This window comes from Trichomycterus rosablanca, chromosome 25, assembly GCF_030014385.1.
Source record: "Trichomycterus rosablanca isolate fTriRos1 chromosome 25, fTriRos1.hap1, whole genome shotgun sequence".
Lineage (NCBI taxonomy): Eukaryota > Metazoa > Chordata > Actinopteri > Siluriformes > Trichomycteridae > Trichomycterus > Trichomycterus rosablanca.
This window is the reverse complement of record NC_086012.1, coordinates 10,411,569-10,428,028: the sequence shown is the minus strand read 5'-3', so window position 1 is coordinate 10,428,028 and position 16,460 is coordinate 10,411,569. Positions and strand designations below refer to the sequence as shown.

The following is a 16,460-nucleotide window of genomic DNA, read 5'->3' as shown; positions in this document are numbered from 1 at the left end:
AGGCATAACATTATTGATAGATTCTGCTTAATATAATTAGAGAGTTTACCATCTACAGGCATAACATTATTGATAGATTCTGCTTAATATAATTAGAGAGTTTACCATCTACAGGTGTAACATTATTGATAGATTCTGCTTAATATAATTAGAGAGTTTACCATCTACAGGTGTAACATTATTGATAGATTCTGCTTAATATAATTAGGGAGTTTACCATCTACAAGCATAACATTATTAACAGATTCTGCAAAATAATTATGGAGCTTACCATTTACAGTCTCTAATAGTAAAAAAATTGACTTAATTAATAAAACTAACGCTTAAATAAAGAAATCAATTACAACCCTAAGTCAAAAAAAGTTGGGACAGTATGGAAAATGCAAGTACTGTAAGTGTTCCTTACATTTACTTCATTTCAGTTGTTAATATACATCCATTCCTGCATTTCAGGCCTGCTACACATTCCAAAAAAAGTTGGGACAGGGCAATTTAGGGCTAGTAATGAGGTAAAAAAAACTACATAATGATGTGATTCCAAAAAGGTGATGTCAACAGGTCCAGGAAAGGCTGAGTCTTTGAAGCGGCGTCAACTTCTCTAGGCTCGGAGGCATCTAGGATGGACCATCACACACTGGAAACGTGTATTGTGGTCAGATGAATGCTGGACTGGCCTGCCTGCAGTCCTGATCTGTCCCCGTACTGTTGCACATCTTAAGACGTGTTGGCAGGAGGAATGGGACAGAATAAAAGCTGAAACACTAAATCACTTGGTATCCTCGGTCCCGAAATGTCTTTTAAGTGTGGTGAAAAGGAATGGCAACATTACAAAGTGGTAAATGCTTTACTGTCCCAACTTTTTTTTTGGAATGTGTTGCAGACCTGTCTCAGGTTCATCCTGTCTGCAATGAAATAAAAGTCAAAGTAAATGTAAGAAACTGTGTTTTTTTGGTTATTTGAATTTTCCATGCTGTCCCAACTTTTTCTGACTTGGGGTTGTACATTAAAAAATACTGATGGTCGCTGTACAATGTAGGAGTGATTGGAAGTAGCGCATTCAAAAGATCTGTTTAGTCTGGATTGATTAGAAGGCTCAAAGACTGGACTGAAGCGGAACTACAATGATGTCAGAACCGGAAGGCACTCTGTTGTGGGTTGGCGGGTGGACACACAAAGAACCGTCGGATTACGTACGCGAGCGTCTGGGTCACTTGGTACCATGTTCTTCGTACAGGAGGGCACTAATTCTCATGAGTGAAAAAGCCGCGCCTTTTCCGCCAAATACACGCGATGCGTACCGAGCTGGGCGAGCTGTGACTGAGACGGAGGGATGTCCTGTCTGTACGGCCCCTTGGAATCCTGTGAATCGTAGTCCTCCCTTAAAGACACCCCCTTACCCTTAACCTCCTGCTCACGCCGCCTCTGCTCCTGCCGGAGAAGCTCCTGGGCCTCTAACAGCACCCGGGCGTTGTAGGTGCCGGCCACCGGGGAGGTGGGGAGTCCGTTTCTCCAGGTGGGACGTGGGGCGGAGCGCGAGCCCTGATAGCTGGAGTAGCGGCCGCTCTCTTTACCTGACTGGAAGGCGTCTCTGGAGGGGTGCATCTTCTGCCAGGGGTCCTCGCACACGCCGCTGGGGGTCTTTCGGGGGTGACTGTGGAGAACAAGAGGAAGAGGATGAGACATATTTGGATGTTAGACAGAGCAGGATCATTATAAATAACAAATAGTAAAATAGTCCCGGAGGAAACCCATGCAGACATAGGGAGAACATGCAAACTCCACACAGAAAGGACCAGGCCAACTCCACCTGGGAATCGATCCCAGGACCTTCTTGCTGAGAGGCAACCCCGCCCCGAATGAGGAGAGCAAACTCAAACACGCCCTGTTCTTCACTGGTCAGGACCACCGCAGAGCAGGTATTATTTAGGTGGTGGATCATTCTCAGCACTGCAGTGACACTGACATGGTGGTGGTGTGTTAGTGTGTGTTGTGCTGGTATGAGTGGATCAGACACAGCAGCACTGCTGGAGTTTTTAAATACCGTGTCCACTCACTGTCCCTGCTGGACTGAGAATAGTCCACCAACCAAAAATAACAGAGTCCTGTGACCACGAATAAAGGTCTCAAAGATGATCAACTCAAACAGCAGCAATAGATGAGCGATCGTCTCTGACTTTACATCTACAAGGTGGACCAACTAGGTAGGAGTGTCTAATAGAGTGGACACGGTATTCATAAACTCCAGCAGCGCTGCTGTGTCTGATCCACTCATACCAGCACCTAAATAATACCTGCTCTGTGGTGGTCCTGTGGGGGTCCTGACCATTGAAGAACAGGGTGAAAGCAGGCTAAAAAAGCATGCAGGGAAACAGATGGACTACAGTCAGTAATTGTAGAACTACAAAGTGCTTCTATATGGTAAGTGGAGCTGATAAAATGGACAGTGAGTGTAGAAACAAGGTGGTTTTAATGTTATGGCTGATCAGTGTGTTTGCCACCCACACACTTGCTTACCGAGGAAGTGAGCTGTATTGCCTTTGTGCTTGTTTGAAGCTGTCTCGCTCATCCTGTCTCTGTCTCTGCATCTGTACCTCAACCGACACCGAGTGGCGCCCGGACTGGGACTGCGTGCCACCGCTGGTCTGAAATACACACACCCACACACACAAACAGTTATGTATATTGTTTACATTAATACCAGTGATGTAGTACCAGGACGTATCCAGCTAGCCCAACCTTTATTTAACTTTGGCTTTTTACCATCTACCATGCATAATATTGTAAAAAGATAGATGGCATTATTTGTTGGTTCATCTTCGGTTTGTTTCTTGAAAATATGTTCAGGCTTGCTGGTATGCGACTGGTACACAACACTGATAAATATACATACATATCTAGCAACACACACATGCAGACACACCCAGAACCCATCACCTACCCACAGTTCACCACAGAGGTTCTCAACCATTTTGTCAACTGGGCCCCAAAGCTGGTCGAACGCAAGCACTGCAGTCCACGTTAATACAGCTTTATTACATTTGTTAATAAACATCCATTCCTGCATTTCAGGCCCGCAACACATTCCAAAAAAGTTGGGACGGTAAAGCATTTACCACTTTGTAATGTTGCCATTCCTTCTCACAACAGGATGGCGTGTTTAAGGTGTTAATTTAACCCGCTATTTCTGCAAACACGACTTAAGATTGTTGTCACATTTTTCTCCACACATTCTCTATTGGGGGCAGGTCAGGACTGCAGGCGGGCCAGTCCAGTACCCGTACCCTCTGCATTGTCTAGTTGAAAAATGCATGGATATTCCTTGATGCTGCCATCACAGAAGTGTAAATGATCTTTACCAAGGGCGCTGACACACCCCCCATACCATGACAGACTCTGGCTTTTGGACTTGTTGCTGATAACAGTCTGGATGGTCCTTTTCATCTTTGGTTCAGAGCACACAGCGTCCAATTTTTCTAAAAAAAGATCTGGAATGCTGATTCATCTGACCACAAAACATGTTTCCACTGTGTGATGGTCCATCCTAGATGCCTCCGAGCCCAGAGAAGTCGACGCCACTTCTGGACATGGTTAACATAAGGCTTCTTTTTTGCACAATAAAGTTTTAAGTGGCATTTGTGAATGTAACTCTGTATTGTAGTGCTTGACAAGGGTTGCCAAAGTAATCCCTCACCCATGTGGTTATGTCAGCTATTGTTGAGTGGCAGTTCTTGATGCAGTGCCGTGTGAGGGATGCACTGTAAAGGGAGAAATATGCAAATCCCTTCCAATCTTTCTTTGAGGTTCATTGTTCCTAAACATTTTGATAATTTCCTCACGCATTTGTTACTCCAGTCCCAACTTTTTTGGAATGTGTTGCAGGCCTGTAATGCAGGAATAGAGGTATATTAACAAACGAAATAAAGCTGACTAGATTAGGATTAATATGTCCTGCTTGCTGTGCAAAGCTTGTATTATAGGCTACAGTGCCAGCGCTGCACCCCCTTCCAACCCACCATCACCGATACAAATCTCATAATAACAGGTCTAACGTACTAAATCAAGGGCTTCATGTTCATTTGTTTTGATCACAGGTTGTAAACTACTTCTAACATCTACCCACCAAGACCCACAGCCCAACCGCACCACACCCACAAAACCACACAAAGAAGAAGAAGCCGTTATCTACAAACCCACACGCAGAACCACATACACACCCGAAGTCCCAACCACCAGGCGTATCTGGGTATGTACTTACCTAAGACTCGGCAGAGCCACGTCTTCAGCCAGCCTTACTGTCACACTGTTATTATTTATCATAGAAATTATACTACACTCGAACACAGCACAGATGAACTCCAGCACGGCTGTTTACCTCAGCTGGGCTTCATACTGTGCACGTTTTTGACGTTTCACCCTAATGAGAAGCCTAATTACCTGCTTATTAAAACCCACAGCTGGATTGAAGTGCATTAATAATCTTTCTTTAATACCAAATGAAAACTCATAGAAATCCATAGGAACCCAGAACACCTGATATTATTTGAGTGGATCGAACGCATAACATTATGACCACTGACAGGTGAAGTGAATAACACTGATTATCTCTTCATCACGGCACATGTTAGTGGGTGGGATATATTAGGCAGCAAGGGAACATTTTATCCTCAAAGTTGATAGGCAAGTGTAAAGTATTTCTATTTATCAAATTGGTCCAAGGAAGACACAGTGGTAAATCGGCGACAGGGTCATGGGCGACCAAGACTCATTGATGCACATGGGGAGCTACTGTACAGACGACCTACTGTAGCTCAAATTGCTGGTTCTGATAGAAAGGTGTCAGAATACACAGTGCATCACAGTTTGTTGCGTATGGGGCTGCATACCTGCAGACCAGTCAGGGTACCCATTCTGACCCCTGTCATCTACTGAAAGCGCCAACAATGGGCAAGTGAGCATCGGAACTGGACCACGGAGCAATGGAAGAAGGTGGGGAACACATGGCACCAGGATGCACTATGGGAAAAAGGCAAGCCGGCAAGGCTTTGGGCAATGTTCTGCTGGGAAACCTTGGGTCCTGCCAACTATGTGGATGCTACTTTGACACGTACCACCTACCTAAGCATTGTTACAGACCATGCACACCCTTTCATGGAAACGGTATTCCCTGATGGCTGTGGCCCCTTTCAGCAGGATGATGGTTAATGGTTTGATCTCAATCCAATCGAGCATCTGTGGGATGTGCTGGACAAACAAGTCCGATCCATGGAGGCCCCACCTCACAACTTACAGGAGTTAAAGGATCTGCGGCTGACATCTTGGTGCCAGATACCACAGCGCACCTTCAGGGGTCTAGTGGAGTCCAACCACTAGGGGTCTAGCGGGACCAACATAATATTAGAAAGGTCATGATGCTATGCCTGAAAGGTGTGAAGTAATGATATGGTATTGTGTAATGTACCGGTATTAAGGTATCAGATTCAGCAGCTTCTCTGAGGCTTTTAAATACTGTTTACACAACTGCCCCCCTTATTAGTTCATATATGGGGCTTCATTGATAGCTGGGGTAAAATAATATGGTGCTTATTGTCTTACTCCAGTGGCAATTCTGTTCATGCTTCTCACCCAACCCATATGGCAACATTTGCTCCAGTACATTTGGTTCCCAGTCAAGAAGGGAAACCAGATTTAGCACGGGTACTTGGGTACAGTATGGACCACTTGGCAGTACGAGGAACCGCTAATTGGTTCACAGATTTTAAAGACGATTCACTAGTGATTCAGTTACAAATGATTCCTTAATGCAGACTCATTTCTGATTCATTAAAACCTGCAGATATTATGGTGGGCATCTAGATTTACCAAAGTAATCGTCAATTGCATGAAAGATACATGTCACATTACGTAATTCTAGTTTTATACAGCCTGTATAAGCCAATAGGGTAAATGTTTTTCTTTAACATCAATGAAGAGAGTGTTTTGGATACCCCAATGAGCAAGGTCTGTATTAAATACCCACAAAACAAATGTGGATGTGTTTTAAAGTACTCCACCAAGGAAAAGTTGTGACTTTAATGACCTGGCAGTTTTAATACCTGGCAGAATAATAATTCTAATGATAATAACAGCATTAATAATAATAATAATAATAATAATAATAATAGTAATAATAATAAAAAAAAAAAAAAAAAATAGTAGTTATAATATTAATTCTAATGATAATAACAGCATTAATAATAATAATAATAGTAATAATAAAAAATAAAAAAAAATAATAGTAGTAATAATATTAATTCTAATGATAATAACAGCATTAATAATAATAATGATAATAATAATAGTAATAATAAAAAATTAATAAAAAATAATAGTAATAATATTAATTCTAATGATAATAACAGCAATAATAATAATAATAATAATAATAATAATAGTAATAATAATAAATTAAAAATAATAATAGTAATAATATTAATTCTAATGATAATAACAGCATTAATAATAATAATGATAATAATAATAATAATAATGATAATAATAGTAATAATAATAATAGTAATAAAATTGATTCTAATGATAATAACAGCAATAATAATAATAATCATAGTAGTAGTAGTAATAATAATAATAACAGTAATAATAATAATTCTAATGATAATAACAGCAATAATGATAATGATAATAATAGTAATAATAATAATAGTAATGATAATAATTCTAAAGATAATAACAGCAATAATGATAATGATAATAATAATAATAATAATAAAAGTATTATTAATAACAATAATAGTAATAATAATAATAATAGTATTAATAATAATTATAGTAATAATAATAATAATAGTATTAATAGTAATAATAGTATTAATAATAATAATAACAATAATAATAATAATAATAATAATAGTATTACTAATAATAATAGTAATAATAATAATAATAATAGTATTAATAATAATAATAATAATAATAGTATTAATAATAAAATAAATAATAATAATAATAATAATAATAATAATAGTAATAATTCTAATGATAAAAGCAATAATGATAATGATAATAATAATAATAGTAAAAGTATTAATAATAATAATAATAATAATAATAATAATAATAATAGTAATAGTAATAATTCTAATGACAACAGCAATAATGATAATGATAATAATAGTACTAATAATAATAATAATAGTAATAATAATAATAGTAATGATAACAGCAATAATAATAATAATAATAGTATTAATAATAATAATAGTATTAATAATAATAATAATCATAGTAGTAATAATAATAATAACAGTAATAATAATAATAATACTAGTAATAATAATAATAATAATGCTCAGCAAACTGCAAACCCACCCACTTTTATTTCTTACTCTTAATTCTAAAAAGCTCTGCCAGCACAAGAGTACAAATAATTCTCAAGTTCAGGCTTTTAAAACTGTATCAAACATTAAAAAGCACAAAACCGGTTAGTACACATGGACAAGACACAATGTTGACTTACAAGTACACGATACACACAAAAGTAATCTGCACAACAAAATGAACATTTACGTTAAATACTGAAAGTTCTGACAAAATATCAAATAAGTTACGGATCAACACAGACAGGAACATGCATGACAAGATTTTGTGTACAAGTAACTTACAGTTAAAGTGTTTAGTAATCAGACATGCAATATGTGCAATACGTGTTTAGGGATTCCTTCATAGGAAGATAAATATAGATCAGGAATTCCTGCAACTTGTAGGTTTGATGTCATTGAAATTAGAGCTGTCAAAATGAATGTTATATTGTAAATATGACTTGCTTTTACTTTGTATTTATTAGGATTTTACTGTCATTACACAACATTCATCAGTTCAAGACTTTTAAGGTCAAACATATTGATTGTCCTAGACAATTTGGTATCTCCAGTTTACCTCACTTGCATGTATTTGGACTGTGGGAGGAAACCCACAGGGACACTGGGAGAACACACAGAAAGGACCCGGACCGCTCCACCTGGGGATCGAACCCAGGACCTTCTTGCTGTGAGGTGATAGTGTTACCCACTAAACCACTGTTCCGCCCTTATTTACGCATTTAAATGCTGAAATCCAGATTTAAGAGCCTTTTGAAACCAGTAGCTACAGTTAAGTGAATGGGCAGATTGCTAAGTGGTAAAAAGAACACTGGGTGAGCTATACTTATTTACATTTACACCGATTAAGCATAACATTATGACCACCTCCTTGTTTCTACACTCACTGTCTATTTTATCAGCTCCACTTACCATATACCACTTACCAGTCCATCTGTTTCTCTGCATGCTTTGTTAGCCCCCTTTTATGCTGTTCTTTAATGGTCAGGACCCCCACAGGACCACTACAGAGTAGGTATTATTTAGGTGGTGGATCATTCTCAGCACTGCACTGACACGGACATGGTGGTGGTGTGTTAGTGTGTGTTGTGCTGGTATGAGTGGAGCGATCGTCTCTGACTTTACATCTACAAGGTGGACCAACTAGGTAGGAGTGTCTAATAGAGTGGACAGTGAGTGGACGCGGTGTTTAAAAACTCCAGCAGCGCTGCTGTGTCTGATCCACTCATACCAGCACAACACACACTAACACACCACCACCATGCCGGTGTCACTGCAGTGCTGAGAAAGATCCACCACCTAAATAATACCTGCTCTGTGGTGGTCCTGACCATTTAAGAACAGCATGAATGCAGAAAAACTGATGGATTACAGTCAGTAATTGTAGAACTACAAACTGCTTCTATATGGAGAGTGTAGAAACAAAGGAGGTGGTTTTAATTTTATGGCTGATTGGTGTACATTTTCAGCATTTAGCAGACACAAAGCAATTGAGGGTTAAGGGCTTTGCTCAGGGGCCAAACAGAGTCAGCCTGGCACTGAACCAGGAACCTTTGGCTTACTAGTCCAGTACCTTAACCACTAGGCCACATCTGTCCCTCAGTATACTTTCAGTAGACCCTCAGTGGACATAGCCACAGTCCCAATTCAAGATAACCTGCCAATAGATGGTGTGTACAGATTACTGAATCAAGTGTAAATACACATACATACAGTTACGCTGCAATATTTACACTTAGCCCACATACCCTACGTTCACTACGCTGCTATCTATCTAGTTAATAAGCACCCACTGACAAAATTCATTTGACAGCACTAATTCAAATCATTTCACCAAGCCTCTGTTATAACATCCATAATGTATTTTTCATGCTTTACGTTAGTAAATAGACACTTCAAATTCAAATGAAAACAACTGTAATTTGACCATGCAGTTAATTCAACCCTAACACTTCATTCACACCAGCATCCATTCATGTGATGCAACAAAGCGGCCTTCTGTTTCTCTGCATACTTTTTAGCCTGCATTCACCCTGTTCTTCAATGGTCAGGACCCCCCACAGGACCACTACAGAGTAGGTATTATTTAGGTGGTGGATCATTCTCAGCACTGCAGTGACACTGACATGGTGGTGGTGTGTTAGTGTGTGTTGTGCTGGTATGAGTGAATCAGACACAGCAATGTCCACTTACTGTCCACTCTATTACACACTCCTACCTAGTTGGTCCACCTTGTAGATGTAAAGTCAGAGACGATCGCTCATCTGTTGCTGCTGTTTGAGTTGGTCATCTTTGAGACCTTCATGAGTGGTCACAGGACGCTGCCCACAGAGCGCCGTTGGCTGGATATTTTTGGTTAGTGGACTATTCTATTCTATACCAGTCCAGCAGTGACCGTGAGGTGTTTAAAAACCCCAGCAGCGCTGCTGTGTCTGATCCACACATACCAGCACAACACACAATAACACACCACCACCATGTCAGTGTCACTGCAGTGCTGAGAATCCTGTGGGGGTCCTGACCATTAAAGAACAGCATGAAAGCAGGCTAACAAAGCATGCAGAGAAACAAATGGACTACAGTCAGTAATTGTAGATCTACAAGGTGCTCCTATATGGTAAGTCGAGCTGATAAAATGGACAGGAGGTGGTTTTAATGTTATGGCTGATCGGTGTATGTTTATAATAACCTCTGGAAGAGCCAAGAACCACTGCTGGTGTGAATGCAGTGTATTTCTTTTATTGCCATACAAGCTTCAGACACAATTCCAGCTAAATTATTCACAGCTAGCCTAGCACTTTTAAAGTCGCTGCAGGAAGAATTCCCAGTCCTTTCTAGTATTCAAAACATCCAGCCACAACTCAACACAAGAAGACAAAATGGGAATGCATAGATGGATGCATAGATGAATAAAATGATGCTGCTGATGGACAAGTCGATGGTCTGCAGTTTGGACCTTTAGTGCATCGTCTCCGTCCGAAAAAATCAGTCGGATGAGCGTACGTCACAGTTTCTCTTATACACACACACACAGCGTCTACACACTCACCCAAGGCTGCTCAAGACTGTACGAGCGGTGGCGCTCGTCAGGCTCCTCGTCTTCCTGTCTGGCCTGGTGGAACTCGTGACGTAGGCGCTGTATCCGGTCATGGTTGCTCGGTGCTAGCCTGTTAGAAACAGAGAAATAAGTCATTTGATTCCAAACTTGTAAGACAGCATCAAAAGATAGATTAACGTTCATCAATATAAATAGCTACAGGGAGGACACACTTTCGTACAGTAGACATCATTTGCGCTAGTGATCAGTATGGGCCAACAGCAATGGGCTATGGATAAACATGAAGGAGTTCCCCCCCAGGGGCCAATCATAATGGCCAAAGTAATGCAATAACATTTTGGTCTGGGCCAGCAGGGTTTAAGAAAATTAACAAATCACATATTCATTTAAAAAACTGTCCCAACTTTTTCAGAAATGGGGCTTGCACATTGTTACCATTTCTGTACTTATGTGCCTCATTAGGCTACGATGAGTTATAAGTGCAGTGTGTGTTATTCAGACTAATAATAACCCTACATTCAGGCCAGCAGGCCAAATCGCTGATCGCCCTGTGTTCACACCGGAAGTGTCATCATTGCCTGTGGATGTTTGGTTACCATGGTTTAACTCCACAACCTTTTTTGCACCACAAACCGGTTTCATATAAGATATAATTTCATGGACCGGCGAGGACGGGAGGATTTAAAATAGAACTTTAACTATAACTATAGAATAAAAAATCAGTGTGAATCCTGAGCTTTTTTCACTGCAACGCGAGCGACGCTGCTCCCACCTAGTGGTGACTGGAGACAATAACACCCAAAGAGTATTGGAAATTTAATTGCTCTTGTAGCAATCTCTTATTATTTATTCTTTCTGTGTGTCCCAGTAAGAAATGACCCAGGGGTTGGCCCGGTGGTTGGGGACCACTGGTTTAACTAACGGCAAAATAAAAGCAAATGCCATCAAAGTACAGTATACTTTACAGGCTCAATTTTTATTGGTAATCGCCACATCGCTTCTCTCCTAATGTGCATTAAGTTAAACTTTGCCCACTTCGCATCACCAATGTTCTCGCTGCCTCGCTTTACCGGAAAACAACAACTCTAAATGACAATGAATGACAGCCAGTCGTTTTGTCATGTCCCTTCGCTGCCGTTCTGAACGTAGGGTAGGCGGGGTAGGTGAAGTGATTTTCGGCTTCCTACTTAACACACAGGTGGTGCGTTGATGCGTTTCAGATGAACAGGATCTTGAACAAGCTCAGTAAACCCCACTGACGCGTTTCCCCCTCGACTAGCTTTAACCATGAGACAAGTGAGCCAGGTGTGACCCCACAGTGTTCTCCCACATTCAAGGAGCACATCTGGCAAAACACATAACCCAGAGTATCACATACACAAGTTCTCACTCACTCCCTTTCTTAACCCGCTTATCCAATCAGAGTCACAGGGGGGTGCTGGAGCCTATCCCAGCATTTCAATGGGCGCAAGGCACACGGTAACACTCAGGACGGGGCGCCAGTCCATCGCAGGGCAGACACACACACACACCCATTCACCTATAGGGAAATTCAGTGTCTCCAATTAACCTGACTGCATGTCTTTGGACTGTGGAAGTAAACCGGAGCTCCCGGAGGAAACCCACGCAGACACGGGGAGAACATACAAACTCCACACAGATCAAACTCAGGACCTTCTTGCTGTGAGGCGACAGTGTTACCCACCGATCCACCAAGCCACCAAGCCGCCCATACACAAGTTCTGTAGCTATAGTTTGTGTTTATGTCAAAGTTTTCATTAATCTTATGATTGCAAATAAAATGAAAACACTTAGCAAAAAGAATGAAATAAAATTACTGAAGCATTGTGATCAGCATGTAATAGTAAGCTTTTATTAGCTGAACCTATTGTGCTATCTATTTTAATTAACATTGTAGATGTGCATTTAAACACAAACATGATGGACTCCAGAGCTGAAGGGTCACAACTGTGTGGCCATTGATACATTTGCTTCGTCTCACAGTCAAGCTAAATTGCTTCAACTTCATTATGTCTACTACTGTTTTGTAATAAAAGATGACCGACCAGGTGTTTATTTGCATTATTTTAATTTTTTTTTTTTTATCATTGCTCATAGGGTCTGTTCGAAAAGCTAGTGATCTCTCTACATAAAGAGCTGTTCGAATTCTTAGATGCCTTAAAATGCTGCCTAGTAAGGTACAGAGCAGCAGTTTTGGAGATGCTCTGACCCAGTCGTCTAGCCATTACAATTTGGTCCTTGTCAAACTCGCTCAGATCCGTACGCTTGATCATTTTTCCTGCTTCTAACACATCAACTTTGAGGCTAAAATGTTCACCTGCTGCCTAATATATACCACCCACTAACAGGTGCCGGGATGAAGAGATAATCAGTGTTATTTACTTCACCTGTCAGTGGTCATAATGTTATGCCTTGTCGGTGTATATTAAATGAGCTATCAAGCTGGCTAAAATGAGAGAAAGAAGCCCCTGTTCTCAAACTGGAGCTCAGCTGGAAATCAGACACCTTCCAACCTAGACATTTGTAAAAAGCCTAATTTTTAGCCTCCTGAACCACTTTTTGGGTGAATGGGGGGTCGAGATGCAGAAACAAACCTACATCAAAAAAGTAAATTAGAGAATGTAATAATATTCCAGGGTAACTGCGATGCCTCTATTTGTCATATATACAGATACACATGTGATACATACAAATTCTATTTTCCACATATCCCAGCTTCGTTTGGAAGTCAGGATCAGAGCCCAGGGTCTGAACCCAGAGAGGGTTAAAGGCCCTTGCTCAAAGGCCCAACAGTGGCTGCATGGCAGTGCTGGGATTCAAACCCAACCGTATAGTTGGTAACTCACGACTCTACCCACCAGGCTACCACTGCGCATGGATGTACTTGCTGAACAGTGCTATACAGAGCCTATTATAGGATGAAATCAGGATTTCTTTTCATTCTATGCATCCTGTTACACCAATAATCCCCGTATTACTGTGTCAAGTGTGAGACACATGTTGGGCCAGCTGGCTAGTAATGGTGTGAGAAGAGGAAGCCGCTCTGGTTTTTCCTCGGCTACCTAAAAAGAAAAAAAAACAACTTTTTTTTCTAAGCTTGTGCACCACCAGACGCCTTCATTTTTCATTGTCAGGAAATATTCAGCAGCCACAAATGAAATATTAGTTTTTTCCCCCTCTCATAATTCAGCATGGTATATTTCAAACTAACTTCCATTAGGAGTAATTTATTTTTCAATAAATTGTATAACAAAGTTTTTTATTAAAAATAGGGAAAAAAAAATCACCTCACACATCAGACTAGCCTGCGGTCAATAAATATAGAGTATTTTTTTACATTACTGCATGCTGGTCTGTATGTGTGGGCTTGACAAAGTAGACACATTGTTTATCAGCTCCACTTAACATATAGAAGCACTTTGTAGTTCTACAATTACTGACTGTAGTCCATCTGTTTCTCTGCATGCTTTGTTAGCCCCCTTTCATGCTGTTCGTCAATGGTCAGGACCCCCACAGGACCACTACAAAACAGGTATTATTTGGGTGGTGGATCATTCTCAGCACTGCAGTGACACTGACATGGTGGTGGTGTGTTAGTGTGTGTTGTGCTGGTATGTGCTGCTGGAGTTTTTAAACACCTCACTGTCACTGCTGGACTGAGAATAGTCCACTGACCAAAAATGTCCAGCCAACAGCGCCCCCTTGGCAGCGCTCTGTAACCACTGATGATGGTCTAGAAGATGACCAACTCAAACAGCAGCAAAAGATGAGCAATCGTCTCTGACTTTACATCTACAAGGTGGACCAACTAGGTAGGAGTGTCTAATAGAGTGGACAGAGAGTGGACACGGTATTTAAAAAGTCCAGGAGTGCTGCTGTGTCTGATCCACTCACACCAGCACAACACACACTAACACACCACCATGTCAGTGTCACTGCTGGGCTGAGAATCATCCAACACCCAAATAATACCTGCTCTGTGGTGGTCCTGACCATTAAAGAACAGGGTAAAAGCAAGCTAAAAAGTATGTAATTGTAGAACTACAAAGTGCTTCTATATGGTAAGTGGAGCTGATAAAATGGACAGTGAGTGTAGAAACAAGGAGGTGGTTTTAATGTTATGGTGTACATGCTAAAAATGACATTTTACTGTCTATAAAAGTAAGCAGTAAAGCTCCAACATCATTTTTAAAGAAGGGCTTTAAATTGTACACAACCAGCTACGTCTTTAATTACCAGGGCGTTACTACTTGTTTACTTGTATAATGTTACTGGTGTTAATGGTGCAATAAGTGGCAAAAAAAAACCCAAGACAGTCAGTGATACTAAACAATATTAGACTAGACTTTAATGTGCTTTTTTTCAGCCAGCTTGCACTAGCTTGCATTACTGGCTAACTTTGCTAAGTGAATAAAAGCAACAAGTCAACTACTAAACAGCTATTAAACAACATTAAATATAAATAACACTGTACAAAACTGATAGAAACTACTAAAACAGGTGAGGAGATTAAAGGTTTAGATGTGTAGCACCAGTGCTAACAGGTTAGCTTTAATTATTGCTCCTTTTTATACACTGTGCTTGGAGAAAACTGAAAGTTAGCGATGTTTACAGTCTATAAAAAAGTGAGCAATAAAGTTCCAACATCGCTGTTATAGAAAGGCTTTAAATTATAAGTGTTTAGCTACATCTTCAGTTACGAGAGTGAGTAGCTTAAAAGGTTCCCAGATTCATCAACGTTGTTTCATTAGCTACTAGAAGAAAATGAATAAATAAAAAAACACAGTAATTAATATTAGACAATATTTACCACAAAGCTTGAGAGCTATTTTATTAAAATTTAATCCCCATAAACTTCACTGTGCCCTTTTTCAGTTTTCCTGTAGCCAACTTGCACTAGGTAGCATGACTGGCTAACATTGCTAAGTGAATAAAACAACTAGTGAACAACGAACAACTAAAACTCTACATACAACAACAAACACTATGAAATAACACTAAATATAAATAATACTGTACAAAAATTGATAAAAGCTAGTGAAACAGGGGAGATTAGACAACTAGATGTGTAGCAGGCGCTAAGCCAAAAGTAAATAGCACGTCTTTCAGAAATAGCAAGAGGTCCATTATGCCTGACCAAATACTATTCAAACAATTCAGCATCAAGGGGCTCGTTCAAGGCAGCAACGGAGATAGAAAATGTGTTTGTTCATGTGTCTCCAAGGGTAAAGTGGTCGCAGTTTATTTGTATTTAAATTAATCTAACGTTTGCATCTTTTCAACACAGACACGGTGAAACCCCAACAGAAACCTAACGTAGGCTCGGTTATAATTCGGAATAAATCGATGCATTTCTAGACGGCTGAGGTGTTTCCTGAAAGTGAAAGTGAATAACCTCAGAGCCACTAAAGACATTAAACTGGGATGTGGTGGGAGGTGGGAGTGTGTGTTTTCAGTTCTGTGCTAAACGTGTTTTTCAGTGTCTGCACATGTAGTCGTTCTGTACAGTACAGTGGGGTGAAAATGTAATAGTCACCATTGTGGTTGCCTGTTTTGTTTAATCATTTCATGCATGAATTATTTCCCCCGCAATCTTCCTCCCCATCTAGTCGTATCCAATTACCCTGATTGCGTAATGCTTCACCACTGACTGAGCAGCTTCGCAACTGACACACGCCCCCCTCCGACGTGTGCGCTGTACCGACTGCACCTTTTCACCAGCACGGGGCGAGTTCATACGCGGATCAGCCTTGTGCATGGAGAGACACAGTCTGCGCAGGCGCCATCAATCAGCCAGCAGGGGTCGTAATTGTACCAGTTATGAGGACGATCCCAGCTCTGGTGTGCTAGCTTATTTAACCGTCCACATAAGTGGACACCGTGCAGTTAAAGCGTAACATTCAACAACTGACTATATGGAATAATATGTTTTTTTGGAGCATGGGATGTGTCCCTAAGGCCCATGCCCTGCAGTAACTCCGTTTGCCCATGACTACATTTACATTTTC

The 16,460-nt window shown here is 40.3% G+C and overlaps 1 protein-coding gene across 3 annotated transcripts in view; it reads right to left on the bottom strand.

Annotated features, from left to right (window-relative positions):
• Positions 1–414: 414 nt before the first annotated feature.
• Positions 415–16,460, bottom strand: part of pard3ab (par-3 family cell polarity regulator alpha, b) — a 152,245-nt gene continuing 136,199 nt past the window's right edge. For all 3 annotated transcript variants that reach the window (XM_062988060.1, XM_062988061.1, XM_062988062.1), the window contains 3 exons: positions 10,423–10,540; positions 2,515–2,642; positions 415–1,651 (listed from right to left, as the gene is read on the bottom strand). In XM_062988060.1, coding sequence (XP_062844130.1) covers positions 1,249–1,651; positions 2,515–2,642; positions 10,423–10,540 — 649 coding nt within the window. In that variant the 3' untranslated portion in view covers positions 415–1,248. The remainder of the gene's footprint in view (positions 1,652–2,514; positions 2,643–10,422; positions 10,541–16,460) is intronic.